The 15,509-nt window shown below is 58.3% G+C and overlaps 2 protein-coding genes across 3 annotated transcripts; both read left to right on the top strand.

Moving 5' to 3' along the window:
- The first annotated feature begins 369 nt into the window (after positions 1-369).
- LOC105418788 (uncharacterized) lies at positions 370-2,641 on the top strand. 2 transcript variants are annotated; one of them, XM_011619447.2, is made up of 5 exons: positions 370-492; positions 973-1,396; positions 1,459-1,659; positions 1,778-1,907; positions 2,009-2,641. In XM_011619447.2, exons 2-5 carry the CDS (start codon positions 1,030-1,032, stop codon positions 2,451-2,453), a joined length of 1,143 nt encoding a protein of 380 aa, XP_011617749.2. In that variant the 5' UTR covers positions 370-492; positions 973-1,029; the 3' UTR covers positions 2,454-2,641. The 2 variants fall into 2 exon arrangements, with proteins under 2 accessions (XP_011617749.2, XP_029700884.1); XM_029845024.1 differs by having other exon boundaries at positions 387-492; positions 987-1,396.
- Positions 2,642-2,691: 50 nt separating this feature from the next.
- On the top strand, positions 2,692-4,745 carry LOC115251707 (uncharacterized). The gene is made up of 5 exons (XM_029845031.1): positions 2,692-2,916; positions 2,985-3,092; positions 3,428-3,550; positions 3,620-3,736; positions 3,852-4,745. The coding sequence occupies exons 1-5, from the start codon at positions 2,727-2,729 to the stop codon at positions 4,322-4,324; spliced, it is 1,011 nt and encodes a 336-aa protein (XP_029700891.1). The 5' UTR covers positions 2,692-2,726; the 3' UTR covers positions 4,325-4,745.
- The last annotated feature ends 10,764 nt before the right edge of the window (positions 4,746-15,509 follow it).

The raw sequence follows: 15,509 nt of genomic DNA, 5'->3' as shown, positions 1-15,509 counted from the left end.
TTTTCTTAAAAACATCTATAGACACACCACACCATTATAATTAAATGTTCTGGACAGAGTGTTCCTGATTCTGTCAGAATTCAACATTTGTAAGGTCAGATCTAGAAAGTAAGGTATTCAAAATATTGGTACATTAAGTGCACTATAAATGCTTGCGGTGTGTATAGTTATAAAGTATAATCATAAATCATTTAAACAATTTAACTTAAATCCGACCGCGTTGAATTTAGTTTCCCGTTCAATACAAAGCCCGCCTTCTGGACAACAAACCCCGCCCCTTATTCAACAAGCAGCTTTTGTGTCCAATGAGAATCCTAGTACGGTTGATTGATGTGCAAGCTGACCAATAGGCGGAGGGATTTTCTCTGCGGCACACATGGCTGATTTGCAACCTGCCGAGGCGACCGCGGAGAAGGAGGGAAAATGTCGCTCTGGTCGCCCCGGACCGGTCCAGGATCAGTGGCGCTTTAGGACGGAGCAGCCCGTCATTCGGTGGGTCTGACGCCGTCACTTGTTGCCCTCACGCTCGGCCAAAGTTGCCTCGTACCGCCGGCAGAAGCTTGGAGCATTAATCTCTGTCATTTAGCGCGATTTTAGGGCTTAAAAGCGAGTTTTTCCTCCGCGTGGCCGCCATGTTGTTGTTAGTTAGCACGATTTTATCTGCCTTCATTCCGGACTTTACCAGAATTTAAAACTGGAATTCAACGCGTTTTCCACTACATTTACGCAATAAAAATGTGTTTTATTAAAAGCACAACTTTAACTAGTTTTACGTAAAGTTTACGAACAGAATTCACAACTTTCCACAACTCTGACCAGATTAACACACAATTTACCCTATTTAAAGATATTTTTCCCCTCTTATTCATACAATTTCCTTTTGAAAGCTACGTTTAACAACACGGTTGATTTTCTACCAGCTGACAAAAGTGATGCTTTAACTAAAAGTGCTTTTTGTGTTTTTATTCCCAGATCGGCGTTCCCAGGAGTGATCCATCCCATCCACCGTGAAGGACCCACCAGGGGGACATGGACGCCGGTACCAGGGTGATGGGTCTGGACGCTCAGGGAAACATGGTCTTCACCGTCGTGAAACCAGTCATGGGGATTTTCCAGGTGTCCTCGGACCAAGCGGGGAATTCTCCGCAGGGGGGAATGGGCCTCCAGGGTCTGTCGGAAAACACCATAATCGTCCCCCAAAGCCAGGCCCAGGTAGACCAGAACCAGGGGGGGACGCAGCCCTTACTGACGCACATGATGCCGAATTCTGTACCGAGCCAGACGGAGAATCTGCCCCAGAACCAGGACCTGCCGCCGGACTCGGAGTCCACGGATCACATGCCCTTCGCGGAGGTGTCTTCGCTCCTGGACCCCAACATGAAGGGGTCCAAAGCCCGTAAGTTGGTGCGTGTTGGTGTTCGAACGACGGCTCCGCGCTAACCTCGTCCTCGCCGCCAGGGAAGCATCTCATCTCCTACGATGAGATCAAGCGACGGCTGCAGGCTCCGGAGAAGATGTCCCTGCGCTCCCTGGCTGCCTACACGCGGGTCAGCCGGGGCCCGGCCAGCAAGAAGACCCTCCTGGACTCCCTCAGCGTCCTGGGCCTCAAGCCCAGCACCACCACGTCCGTGTCCTCCTCCTTCTCCAAACTGACCGAAGGTGACCCGACCGCTGCGGGCGTGGCGCCGCGTCTCCAGAGCACGACGGCCGGTGCTTTAAATGTGTGTGTGTGTGTGTGTGTGCGCGTGTGTGTGTGTGTGTGTGTGTGTGTGTGCAGGGGACACCAGGGCTCTGTGTGACGACATGAAGGACTTCGGACACGACTACATCGACTACGGCAACATGGCGAAGCAGCTCATCCCTGAGATAAACACGGTCCAGCACTGGTCCAAGATTATCGAGACCAGGTAGGAACGCGGCGGCTTCGGCGCCTGTCCGGGGTCCCGGGGAGCCCGAGGTTCCGGGGGCGTCGGCGCCTGAGGGGTAACCGGGCCGTCTGCTCTTTCAGGAACCACCTGGAGGACATGAGACGCTGCTTCAAGGACCCGCTCAACAGCAGCTCCTTCGACAACGTGACGCACGGGCTCGGCCTGGGAATGCTGGACGCCGCTCTGGACATGATCGTCATGGTGATCGAGCAGCAGATCCGGATCCTGTCCGGAGCGGCGGCCTCGGATCAGGCGGATTCTGCTCTGTCGATGCGGCGCGCACGCCGGCGCCCGCGCAGAGCCCCCCCGGCCGAGGGCGACGGGTCGCGCAAAGGGTTCGGAGGAGGGAGCGAGCGGGAAGAGGGCTTCTCCGGGCGGAAGGGCCGCAGCAAGGCCCGGAAGAAGGTGCAGCGGGCCGGCGCCGCCGTGGACCAGCCCGCCGGCACGGACAGTAACGTTCTGACCCTGGTGTCTCTGGGATACGAGACCGTCTCCAGCGGCCTCGGCGCCGCCGGGAGCGTCTGAACTCTGCCCCGGGGGGGGGGTGTTTTTACTGGCATATTTTATACTAACGAGCTTTAAAGGAGGGAAGCTAACGAGCTGCTTTAGCGCTTCCTGTCCCCGGAAATGTCCCGGCGCTCCCTAAAAATCATGTTTACGGTGTATTCTTCGGTGTGGCATCGGAATCGGGAACAAATAAAATACTGAAGGTGGAAAACTTGTGCCGACGTCTTTCCTGTACCAGATGATCCGCCAGCTGAAAGGCATTGTGGGAGATTTCCCGTCAGCCTCGCGCTAATGCCCGACGCTCCGAGACTTAGGGAGGATTTGTTGTGCATTAGCCGGGGAGGACGCGGCACCAGCTGGAGGCCAGGGAAGGAAGGCGTGAAGCACCTGTGCAGGATGGTGCTGAGCACGCCGCACGTGCACGCGCAGCCTCGCGGGGGGAAGCACGGGTGGGTTCCGCCGCGCCGCAGCACCGCCGGCGGTGAGTGGGACAGCCGCGCACGTGCACGTCGAGGGTCGTGTGGTGAGACGCCTGTGCTCCTCCCGCAGAGCGCCTCAACGAGGCCCTGGGCGCCATCCGCGTCCTCGGCGTGGAGCTGGTGGAGGACGAGCTGGAGCCGCATCTGAAGACGGTCCTGAGCAGCATCGAGGACAAGAGTCAGTTTCCGCGCTCGTCACGTGCGCGCGCTTCGCTAAGCTGCGTCTCTGATCCGCAGTCACGTTCCGGAGCGTTGATGCCGGAACGAGGGGCCTCCTGATCCTCGCGGCTTCCATCCTTTCAATTGCAAAGTGTTTACGGCTTTAAATATCATTTAAATATAATTCTGATTTATGCTAACCTAAAGCTTTATGCTAACCTAAAGCTTTATGCTAACCTAAAGCTTTATGCTAACCTAAAGGTGTTGGGCTCGAGGCCCGCTCCAGAGGGTCCCCTGAAGGGATCAGGGGCGTGACGGTTGTGTGCCCCTGAACGCCTCTTTCCCTGTGTCCAGCCGAAGGTGCACCTGAGCAGGTGGTGGTCTCCGGGGTTCTGCCCATCCTGGCGCTGTCCCTGAGGCGGCGTGGACCTCTGGCGCCGCTCACCGCTAAACTGGTGGCCGAACTCGCCAAAGAACGTGAGTTGTTCGCCGGTCCCTCGTGTCCCCCCCCCTCCCTGTGCAGTCACCCGCTTGTCTGCGTCTCAGCCGCCGTCCGTGGGGGTTTTGGCGACGCCGGTCTGGTCCCGGCCGTGCTGGCGCTGCTGACGAGCACGGACCCGGAGCTGCTGCATCACGCCGCCTCGCGCATGTGCCGCGACAGCCGTGAGTAGCCGCGGGGCTTCCATTCAACGTTACGGCTGGAGCCTCGGGTCAGGTCATGTGACCTTGAGCTGGGCGTCGCCGGTTCTGGTCACGTGACCGCGTTTCTCCTCTGTAGCGGAGCTGCAGGAGCTGCTGCTGCGCCGCGGCGCCGTTCCGCGCCTCGTCGCCGTCCTCCTTCGCGTCCCCGCCGAGGAGCGCCTGGAGGACGCGTGTCTCCTCGCCCTCTGCAACCTCAGCGGGATGGGCGTGTCCGAGGAGGCGGGCCTGGTCTGGGAGAGGGGCGTGTCCGTGAGGCCGGGGGAGTCCCTGTTCCACGCCGTCTCTCGCCACACCTGCGGCTTCACCTTCTCGCTCATCGAGGTCCGAGTGTGTCGGCGGGCGCCCGCTCAGTACGTGGTCGACGTGGAGGTCGCCCGCCGCTATTCCCCCGGCTGCTGGAGCCTCCGCGGGAGCACCGGGACCATCAGAACGCCGCTCCCGCTCTTTGACCCTGGAGGGGACTCAAAGACTTGGAAAGTGTCCAAAGTGACTCGGCGCGTCCCCCAAAGCCGAAGTCTGAAGACTCGCGTGTTCCACTCGTTCCTCTGAGTCGTCCCCCGTCTGTTGTGGAACAGAACCCATGAACTGGACTTCCAGGACCACCGACGCTCCAGCAGGGGTCAGAGCCACGTTCTGGTTTTTGTTCTTCTTCTACTCGTCCCTCAACGTCGACTCGTGTCACCACTAATCTTCCTCCACAAACAGCATCTGTTCTCGCCCTGGATAATAAAGACACAATTAACAAATACTAATAAGCTCATTTATCTTCTAAGCGGAGAAGACCGGAGCCGCGGTCCCCACAAGGGCGCTAATCCACTTCTGTCCTGATCTCACGGCTCACCTACAGACTCCCGCCGCCAGGGGGCGCCAACGAACCGTGAAACTTTGGGAGCTTGAACACAATCTGGGGAAAGAATTTCTACCATTTTCCAGAATCCAGAAGACCAATAAAGTTGTCCAACCCCCACCCCCCCCAAAAAAAATACACATGTGCTGTTTGTGAACTGAAAAATGTGTCCTCCGATTTCTTTGACTCGCAATTTCATCTGGCTGCGCTGCAGGCTTCCCAACTCCCAATCAATCCAAACTTTATTACTCTGAGAGACACTTCAATATTTAATGGGACAGAGAGGAGAGTTTAAAATGAGACTCAAGTGCGCACGCTTATTTTTGATTGTCCGTAAAGATTGCTCGGCTGTAAAAGTGTCGTTATTTACTCCGAGAATAAAAATAAAGCTGCTAACGCAGGAGAAGCTGCTGTCCAAGAGAACATGTTATTGCATCCAATATTGGGAACGCTGGGAATGCCTATGGAATAGGAATGTCCATATATGCAGAGAGCCGGAGGACAAACGGCTCGATGCTGGTGGGCAAACGGGGAGGACGGAGGCGCGTTGATATTTACATTGATTTGACTTGTAAACGCGCTCATTCCAGGGGAGATTTCGGAGTTAGCTTGCGTGATGAGGAACGGACGCGCAGCCGGAGTGTTGAATCCATAAATCCTCCTGTTCTCCGCAACGGCAACGCGCGCGTGTGACGTTTAATATCCCACCTATTAACAATGCATGAAGAACTCTGCATTTTAAGCCCGATAACGTGGCTGCGGACTGCTTTATTGCTCATCTTTGCAAATGAGTCATTGAAACTTTAATCCTCTTGTTGTTTTTTTGTTGCAGAAACAACTGCGTGTAATTGCATTAGAGTTTCACGGCGCCGGGATTCTAATTACTGAGCTCATCATTTCTCTATTGTGGCCTTTGTTGTTCTTAGCCTGTAGCGTCTTCAGTGATAGACGAGGAGGATGCACGCTGATAAAAGCAGGCGCCCTCATTTAGCAACACACTCTGGGCCCGTTCCTCCGCCTGTCTGCGACTATTGATCATCTCAGAGACGATTCGGTCTCTCCGCTGATCTGACACGTCTGCTGGAGGAGGAGGATTCAAAACATCCTGAAGGGCGGGATGATGTTTAGGGTTCAGGTCATTAGAGCAGCAGCTACAGCAGCAGCAGCTACAGCTACATTAGCTACAGCAGCAGCAGCAGCTACATTAGCTACAGCAGCAGCTACATTAGCTACAGCAGCAGCTACAGCAGCAGCAGCTACAGCTACATTAGCTACAGCAGCAGCAGCTACATTAGCAGCTACAGCTACATTAGCTACAGCAGCAGCAGCAGCAGTAGCTGTAGCTACATTAGCTACAGCTACAGATGAATCTGCCCTCAGACTCCTGCAGCTTCGGCCACTAATGAACTCTGGAGGACAATTTGTCAGCAAAAGCACATTAAGAGCGAAGCTGCTTGTGAATAATTGAAGTCTTGGTCTTTAACCAGATGAATCTTCTCAGGATGCTCGTGCACAGTTCACCTGTCACCAGTGTGTGTTCATTATGTGCACGTGGCCACAGACCCAGATTACTGATGACAGAACCAGACCTGTTGTAATGGAGCAGTGGACATCTTCCATTTGTCTCCGCGCACACACACACACACACACACACACTGAGCCCGACGGTGCTTCAAACAGGCGCCGCTTGTGTCTCTTCTGCTCGACGTCGCTCTGCAGCTGCTCCGAGCGACAGAATCGGGCTCATCCTGAATCAGGTGACCAGGAAAAGCTGGGAAGCTCCGTGTTTGCGTGTCGGAGCTGGAGGGAGAGGCCATCTGTCCCGGCCTGTTGGCAGGAGGAGCCGCGTCCTGTCGGAGCCGGCGCCGCTCGTCTGAGGGGACCAGGCGCCGCTCGTCGTGGCCTGTTGACGGAGGGAAGGCTGCACCTTGACGTGACCGGCGGGGGGGGGGCTGCAGGAGCTCGCCGGAGCCACGGGAAAAATGGTGGCACGGGGCAGATGGCTGATTGGGGATTATCACCCTGGGTCAGGAAGCCAATTAGAAGAGGGGACGATGAGCAGCAGAAGGTGGGAGGACCAATCAGGATCCCTCACACGGGAAGCCACGCGCCGTCTGCCCGGCTTCACACACAGAAACCCCCATTTTGTGGTGGGGGGGGCGTTAAAAATGGTCGCAAACATCAGGATTCAAATCAATATCTTGTTTTTTTCCTTCTCACAGGGTCAAAATGATCCCGAAAACGCGACGGCAGCTTCTTCTGGACTCTGCTGAGAGGCCTTAACGAGCACTCGTGATTATGGCCGAGACCTCTGGACGTCCTGTTCATCTGGGGGGGGGGGGGCACAGGCTGAGACAAAGATGGAGGCAGAAGGAAGATGAAAGCGGCGGCGCTTCTCTCTGCGGCTACGTTTCCTCTCGGGCCGTCCGGCGCCCCCTGCTGGGCGGCCCTCGTCCTCGGGGGGATTCGGAGCCTCATTAACATCCGTGTTGGAGCGGCGAGATAATAAAGACGAAACCCAGAGAAGAGGATAAAGTTCTTCATCGTTCCTCCTTGGTGCCGCCTTTAACAAGCAGGTGTAAACTGAGGGTGGGGGGTAATAAGGGGGGGCAGAAGTTTATGCTAATGTGGGTCTCAGCGCTGCTCCTCGTCCCTGATCCGGGAGGCCCGGAGGAGTCGAGCCTGAGTGACATGTGACCCTGGAGATGCGCCGGGGTGATTGACGGCGCCGCTGCTGAGCACACATGCTAATTTATTTAACCCTTTTTTCCACGGTGCAGAGTTCAAATGGGGTTTTGAGCCAAAATTGGAAAATTAGCTGCGGAGGCGTGAGGGGAGACGGCACGAGTCCGGAGGCGGAATCGGGATCACAGGTTTCCAGGAGCTCCGAGCGTCTGTGGTTTCCAGCGTTGACCAGCGGGAGAATCCATTCTCCTCTGAACCGGGGGGGCAACGGGTCCACAGGTGGCGGCGGTGGACCAGAAGGTCTGATGCTCCTCAGAAACTCTCCTCATTAAGACCCTGATTGGTGACTAGTGCTGATCGGACTGGTCTAACTGGGTCGGTCCTCATCAGCGGAGACCGACGACGCCAGCAAAACGCCGCCCGACTCCCCTCAAACACGCCGCGGAGCGCCGGCGCCTCCCGGGAACTTCAGGAGCGGCTTCTCCAGCTGCCTCCGCCTCCCACATCTCCTCAGACAAAGCTGCCAGGCGTCCTCGTCCCTCCTCCGCTCTTATTTCCTCCCGTCTCGCCACATCTGTCAGCGAGTGTCTTCTCGCCATCACTCTGCCTGACGGGCAGACTGTCTCCGGTCGTCACTCACGCCGCCGCCTTCATCTCCGCCGGGCAGGGACTTCCCCACAACACAGCCATCACCCTGCAAATGGAGAGCGGTCCCGCGTCTCCCAGAGAGGGAGGGATGAGAGGAGCGCGGGGAGGGAAATTCCTTTGTAATTGCTGCTGGGAGAGTCGACCTTGAAGGAGGCTGAATTTCCGCCTTAATCAGATAAAACCCAACACGACTGGAGCAATTAGCAGCCGTCGTCCTGCATCAAGAGCGGCTCAACGGCAGAAAGGAGCGAAGGGGGAGGGGCTACAGTGATGGGGCAGGTAAGTTCCAGCTGCAGGGACGGGCAGAGGCCGCTCAGCAGAGGTTGGTGCTGCGGCCGAGGACAAATAGTCCCTAAAATGGTTGATCGACGCCCAGGTGATGAAGAAGAAGAGTCGGCGTCCTCACACACTTTTATTGGACACAACTGATCACAACGACAATAGGTGGGGGGGGGGGGGGGTGAGCACGGGCCTTTAAAGGTGGTGGGGGACACTGGCGGTGGTCTGGACACACACACACACACACACACACGCAGCAGAATCCAACCACCTCCAACGTCTTCACACTTTATTTTCAGACTCCGGCAGAGGGAGGAAAAACAAGGTGGGATAATTTGAGCTCAGCCACCGGAGACGCTGCCGGTGGGGCAGCAATAAACATGGAAATCAGGGATATTATTCACCACCCGCCCGGAGGAAGAGAAGAGCGCTCGGCGCCGCACGGCCGCCATTATCTCACACACACGTTTACCTGACGCCATAAACACAGGCAGGCAGGCAGGTGTGGAGGACGTGTCCACCGGCCCAGGACATGTCCCTCCCTGGCCAGAGCCGTCTGGACGTCCCTTAAATCCTCCAACGCTGCAGCACCGTTGTCCCTGTGGTCTCTCAGGTTTGGACCTGCACAGGGCCCAGATGTTCTGGGGACAGTGGGAGACGGCGCTGGACACACAGGGGACGGACCCCGAGGCCCAGGTGGGTCTTGTTCTCCTCTAGAACATAAAGCCTGACGCTCTTTCGGTCCTGTCAGTTGGGAAGGATGAGGTGTTGGACAGAGGACGGACCGCCGCAGGCTGTTGGATTGGACCAGGTTCCATCAGGCCCCCCCCCCCCCAATTGTTCCGTCCTACCCAGTTAAGAGATGAGGTTCAGGTTCTTCCTGTTCCTTCAGAACCATCAACGGTTCCTGGTTCCAGTCATAAAGTCCTCGATGGAGACGTCCCCAGGTTATGGCCCAGTTCTCCCTTCCTGTGTGTGTGTGTGTGTGTGTGTGTGTGTGTGTGTGTGTGTGTGTGTGTGTGTGTGTGTGTGTGTGTGTGTGAGAACCTGAACTGCTTTGTGTTTGACTCGTGTTTGACTCGTGACCACAAATAAAAGGTTAAAACCGTGAAAGTGGAGCGGCGCGGCGGCTCCGGCAGGACGGTTCCCGTCCAACAGGTTCCGCTTGTCTCATTATTCCGTAATGTCTCTTTAATTGGTCTTTCTAATGGAGATTTTTGCAGAGGCTTAATTGGTGTTTTGCCGCCATCAGTTCCCGCCGCCTGCCAGCCGGAGAGCAGGGGTCCTCGGGGCACTCTCGGGTGTCTGAGCTGATTGCCTGCCTGCCTGTTTTGCTCTCAATCTGTCAGTTCTGCGGCCGTGCTGGCAAGAAAGGAGGTGAAATGGAGAGTTTTGAGCACGTTTATGTGTGTGGAGCCCAGGAACCGGGCACGCCATCGTTCACGCCATCGTTCACGCCATCGTTCACGCCATCGTTCACGCCATCGTCCGCCGCCACACGACCCATCTGCCAGCCGGCTGAAACTGGTCGGAGAGGCGGCGGCGCAGCTCGGCTCACCTTTAATAAGCCTGTTCATCCCGTTATTGCTGTCCTGCTTCAGTCTCTCTCCTCACCCCCCCCCCCCACTAACCCCCGCCCTCATCCCCTGCCCCCCCCCCCCCCCCCCCCGTCTCCTGCCCCGCCCCCCCCGTCTCCTCCGACCCTCATTTCTGCCTCCGACACACAAAAAGCTGCATTTTTACCTGGAATCTATTTCCAGCTTTTCATCCTAAACTGGCTTCCTGAAGGACTGAAGGAGTCCCTCCACAGGTCAGCTGGGGGCCCTAAATTGGCCCCTGGGGGGGGAAGGGGGGGGGGGGTTGGCGTGTGTCAGGACATGACTGATGACCCCTCCGGCGTCCCCGTGCACGTGACTGGCTTCAACGCGCCTCGCTCCCACGAAAAAGAGTTTGACTGATCAGCTTAAAAAGCGAAATTTGTACATTTAAAATCACGTCTGTAGGCGAATAAACAGGTGACCAGCCAGCAGTGGGGGCAGTTTAGGGGGGGAGGGGCACAGCGCCGCTTCTGTCATCACCTCTGAGTTGGCAAACCGGCGCTCCGCTGCTGTAATTAGTGATCTGCTGCCGGGGCGGACGGACGGGTCGCAGACAAAAGTGGATTATCAGGAAAATACAGAGGAAACGATGCTGCCGGCCGGGAGCACACAGGTGAGCGGCAACCGCCTGTGGAGCACACAGGTGAGCGGCAACCGCCTGTGGAGCAGACAGGTGAGCGGCAACCGCCTGTGGAGAACACAGGTGAGCGGCAACCACCTGTGGAGCAGACAGGTGAGCGGCAACCACCTGTGGAGAACACAGGTGAGCGGCAACCGCCTGTGGAGCACACAGGTGAGCGGCAACCACCTGTGGAGAACACAGGTGAGCGGCAACCACCTGTGGAGCAGACAGGTGAGCGGCAACTGCCTGTGGAGCAGACAGGTGAGCGGCAACCGCCTGTGGAGCACACAGGTGAGCGGCAACCGCCTGTGGAGCAGACAGGTGAGCGGCAACCGCCTGTGGAGAACACAGGTGAGCGGCAACCACCTGTGGAGCAGACAGGTGAGCGGCAACCACCTGTGGAGAACACAGGTGAGCGGCAACCGCCTGTGGAGCACACAGGTGAGCGGCAACCACCTGTGGAGAACACAGGTGAGCGGCAACCACCTGTGGAGCAGACAGGTGAGCGGCAACTGCCTGTGGAGCAGACAGGTGAGCGGCAACTGCCTGTGGAGCAGACAGGTGAGCGGCAACCACCTGTGGAGAACACAGGTGAGCGGCAACCGCCTGTGGAGCAGACAGGTGAGCGGCAACTGCCTGTGGAGCAGACAGGTGAGCGGCAACCGCCTGTGGAGAACACAGGTGAGCGGCAACCGCCTGTGGAGCAGACAGGTGAGCAGCAACCACCTGTGGAGCACACAGGTGAGCGGCAACCACCTGTGGAGCAGACAGGTGAGCGGCAACCACCTGTGGAGAACACAGGTGAGCGGCAACCGCCTGTGGAGCAGACAGGTGAGCGGCAACCGCCTGTGGAGAACACAGGTGAGCGGCAACCGCCTGTGGAGCAGACAGGTGAGCGGCAACCACCTGTGGAGCAGACAGGTGAGCAGCAACCACCTGTGGAGAACACAGGTGAGCGGCAACCGCCTGTGGAGCAGACAGGTGAGCGGCAACCACCTGTGGAGAACACAGGTGAGCGGCAACCACCTGTGGAGCAGACAGGTGAGCAGCAACCACCTGTGGAGCACACAGGTGAGCGGCAACCACCTGTGGAGCAGACAGGTGAGCGGCAACCGCCTGTGGAGAACACAGGTGAGCGGCAACCGCCTGTGGAGCAGACAGGTGAGCGGCAACCGCCTGTGGAGAACACAGGTGAGCGGCAACCGCCTGTGGAGCAGACAGGTGAGCGGCAACCGCCTGTGGAGAACACAGGTGAGCGGCAACCGCCTGTGGAGCAGACAGGTGAGCGGCAACCACCTGTGGAGCAGACAGGTGAGCAGCAACCACCTGTGGAGAACACAGGTGAGCGGCAACCGCCTGTGGAGCAGACAGGTGAGCGGCAACCACCTGTGGAGAACACAGGTGAGCGGCAACCACCTGTGGAGCAGACAGGTGAGCAGCAACCACCTGTGGAGCACACAGGTGAGCGGCAACCACCTGTGGAGCAGACAGGTGAGCGGCAACCGCCTGTGGAGAACACAGGTGAGCGGCAACCGCCTGTGGAGCAGACAGGTGAGCGGCAACTGCCTGTGGAGCAGACAGGTGAGCGGCAACCGCCTGTGGAGAACACAGGTGAGCGGCAACCGCCTGTGGAGAACACAGGTGAGCGGCAACCGCCTGTGGAGCAGACAGGTGAGCGGCAACCGCCTGTGGAGAACACAGGTGAGCGGCAACCACCTGTGGAGCAGACAGGTGAGCGGCAACCGCCTGTGGAGAACACAGGTGAGCGGCAACCGCCTGTGGAGCAGACAGGTGAGCGGCAACCGCCTGTGGAGCAGACAGGTGAGCGGCAACCGCCTGTGGAGAACACAGGTGAGCGGCAACCGCTTGTGGAGAACACAGGTGAGCGGCAACCGCCTGTGGAGAACACAGGTGAGCGGCAACCGCCTGTGGAGCAGACAGGTGAGCGGCAACCGCCTGTGGAGAACACAGGTGAGCGGCAACCGCCTGTGGAGCAGACAGGTGAGCGGCAACCACCTGTGGAGCAGACAGGTGAGCAGCAACCACCTGTGGAGAACACAGGTGAGCGGCAACCGCCTGTGGAGCAGACAGGTGAGCGGCAACCACCTGTGGAGAACACAGGTGAGCGGCAACCACCTGTGGAGCAGACAGGTGAGCAGCAACCACCTGTGGAGCACACAGGTGAGCGGCAACCACCTGTGGAGCAGACAGGTGAGCGGCAACCGCCTGTGGAGAACACAGGTGAGCGGCAACCGCCTGTGGAGCAGACAGGTGAGCGGCAACCGCCTGTGGAGAACACAGGTGAGCGGCAACCGCCTGTGGAGCAGACAGGTGAGCGGCAACCGCCTGTGGAGAACACAGGTGAGCGGCAACCGCCTGTGGAGAACACAGGTGAGCGGCAACCGCCTGTGGAGAACACAGGTGAGCGGCAACCGCCTGTGGAGCAGACAGGTGAGCGGCAACCGCCTGTGAGCCAGACAGGTGAGCGGCAACCCGCCTGTGGAGAACACAGGTGAGCGGCAACCGCCTGTGGAGAACACAGGTGAGCGGCAACCGCCTGTGGAGAACACAGGTGAGCGGCAACCGCCTGTGGAGAACACAGGTGAGCGGCAACCACCTGTGGAGCAGACAGGTGAGCGGCAACCGCCTGTGGAGAACACAGGTGAGCGGCAACCGCCTGTGGAGCAGACAGGTGAGCGGCAACCGCCTGTGGAGAACACAGGTGAGCGGCAACCACCTGTGGAGCAGACAGGTGAGCGGCAACCGCCTGTGGAGAACACAGGTGAGCGGCAACCGCCTGTGGAGCACACAGGTGAGCGCAACCGCCTGTGGAGAAACACAGGTGAGGCGGCAACCGCCTGTGGAGCGAGACAGGTGAGGCGGCAACCACCTGTGGAGAACACAGGTGAGCGGCAACCGCCTGTGGAGAACACAGGTGAGCGGCAACCGCCTGTGGAGAACACAGGTGAGCGGCAACCGCCTGTGGAGCAGACAGGTGAGCGGCAACCGCCTGTGGAGAACACAGGTGAGCGGCAACCGCCTGTGGAGCAGACAGGTGAGCGGCAACCGCCTGTGGAGCAGACAGGTGAGCGGCAACCGCCTGTGGAGAACACAGGTGAGCGGCAACCGCCTGTGGAGAACACAGGTGAGCGGCAACCGCCTGTGGAGAACACAGGTGAGCGGCAACCGCCTGTGGAGAACACAGGTGAGCGGCAACCACCTGTGGAGCAGACAGGTGAGCGGCAACCGCCTGTGGAGAACACAGGTGAGCGGCAACCGCCTGTGGAGCAGACAGGTGAGCGGCAACCGCCTGTGGAGAACACAGGTGAGCGGCAACCACCTGTGGAGCAGACAGGTGAGCGGCAACCGCCTGTGGAGAACACAGGTGAGCGGCAACCGCCTGTGGAGAACACAGGTGAGCGGCAACCGCCTGTGGAGAACACAGGTGAGCGGCAACCGCCTGTGGAGCAGACAGGTGAGCGGCAACCACCTGTGGAGAACACAGGTGAGCGGCAACCGCCTGTGGAGAACACAGGTGAGCGGCAACCGCCTGTGGAGAACACAGGTGAGCGGCAACCGCCTGTGGAGCAGACAGGTGAGCGGCAACCGCCTGTGGAGAACACAGCGAAGGCTGACGAGGGTCGGTGTTTGTCCCCTGATCCGTCGCCCATGGCAACGAGGCGGTTTGGGACGTGAGCTCATCGCTTCTGTTTTGGAGTAGAGCTGTAAATCCAGCACCTCTGCGGGTTTCAACAGAAGGGCTCTTCCTGTATTTAGTGCTCTAAAACACCGTGCACGTGCGTGCACGTGTGCCCATCACACCTGGAACTGACCTCCAGGACGGAGCGCTAACCCAGGTGAGCTCATCACACCTGGAACTGACCCCCCTCCAGGACGGAGCGCTAACCCAGGTGAGCTCATCACACCTGGAACTGACCTCCAGGACGGAGCGCTAACCCAGGTGAGCTCATCACACCTGGAACTGACCCCCCTCCAGGACGGAGCGCTAACCCAGGTGAGCTCATCACACCTGGAACTGACCTCCAGGATGGAGCGCTAACCCAGGTGAGCTCATCACACCTGGAACTGACCTCCAGGATGGAGCACTAACCCAGGTGAGCTCATCACACCTGGAACTGACCTCCAGGATGGAGCACTAACCCAGGTGAGCTCATCACACCTGGAACTGACCTCCAGGATGGAGCGCTAACCCAGGTGAGCTCATCACACCTGGAACTGACCCCCCTCCAGGATGGAGCGCTAACCCAGGTGAGCTCATCACACCTGGAACTGACCCCCCTCCAGGATGGAGCACTAACCCAGGTGAGCTCATCACACCTGGAACTGACCCCCCTCCAGGACGGAGCGCTAACCCAGGTGAGCTCATCACACCTGGAACTGACCCCCCTCCAGGACGGAGCGCTAACCCAGGTGAGCTCATCACACCTGGAACTGACCCCCCTCCAGGACGGAGCGCTAACCCAGGTGAGCTCATCACACCTGGAACTGACCTCCAGGATGGAGCACTAACCCAGGTGAGCTCATCACACCTGGAACTGACCTCCAGGATGGAGCACTAACCCAGGTGAGCTCATCACACCTGGAACTGACCCCCCTCCAGGATGGAGCACTAACCCAGGTGAGCTCATCACACCTGGAACTGACCCCCCTCCAGGATGGAGCGCTAACCCAGGTGAGCTCATCACACCTGGAACTGACCCCCCTCCAGGATGGAGCGCTAACCCAGGTGAGCTCATCACACCTGGAACTTTGTTTCTTTTGCTCGTTAGGCGTCTCGGACTATCAGGAAGTTAAAGCTACGTCTTTGACTGCGGGCGCCGCTCCCGCCATTAACGACTCTGTAATCATCATTAGTCTCACATGGTTCCTCTTCCTCTCTTCCTCTCATCACACCTTCTCTTCCTCCTTCTCCCATTGGCAAATTATAATCATCTGAGTGATCAATCACGCCGCTTTGCCCGAGGCACAGGAGGTTTAATACCTGCCTGGAGATGATTCAGAAGCAGGAACGTAGACACTCAACCGCGGTTCAGA

The sequence above is a fragment of the Takifugu rubripes genome, chromosome 1 (assembly GCF_901000725.2).
Source record: "Takifugu rubripes chromosome 1, fTakRub1.2, whole genome shotgun sequence".
In the NCBI taxonomy this organism is placed as follows: domain Eukaryota; kingdom Metazoa; phylum Chordata; class Actinopteri; order Tetraodontiformes; family Tetraodontidae; genus Takifugu; species Takifugu rubripes.
This window is presented reverse-complemented; position numbering and strand designations above follow the sequence as displayed.

Excerpts from the sequence above, each read along its gene's own strand:
- LOC115251707 (XM_029845031.1), top strand. The coding sequence starts at position 2,727 with ATGCCCGACGCTCCGAGACTTAGGGAGGATTTGTTGTGCATTAGCCGG. Across the intron at positions 2,917-2,984 it reads GCGCCGCAGCACCGCCGGCG|AGCGCCTCAACGAGGCCCTG; the intron begins GTGAGTGGGACA and ends CTCCTCCCGCAG. Across the intron at positions 3,093-3,427 it reads GAGCAGCATCGAGGACAAGA|CCGAAGGTGCACCTGAGCAG; the intron begins GTCAGTTTCCGC and ends CCCTGTGTCCAG.
- LOC105418788 (XM_011619447.2), top strand. The coding sequence starts at position 1,030 with ATGGACGCCGGTACCAGGGTGATGGGTCTGGACGCTCAGGGAAACATG. Across the intron at positions 1,397-1,458 it reads CATGAAGGGGTCCAAAGCCC|GGAAGCATCTCATCTCCTAC; the intron begins GTAAGTTGGTGC and ends CCTCGCCGCCAG. Across the intron at positions 1,908-2,008 it reads TCCAAGATTATCGAGACCAG|GAACCACCTGGAGGACATGA; the intron begins GTAGGAACGCGG and ends CTGCTCTTTCAG.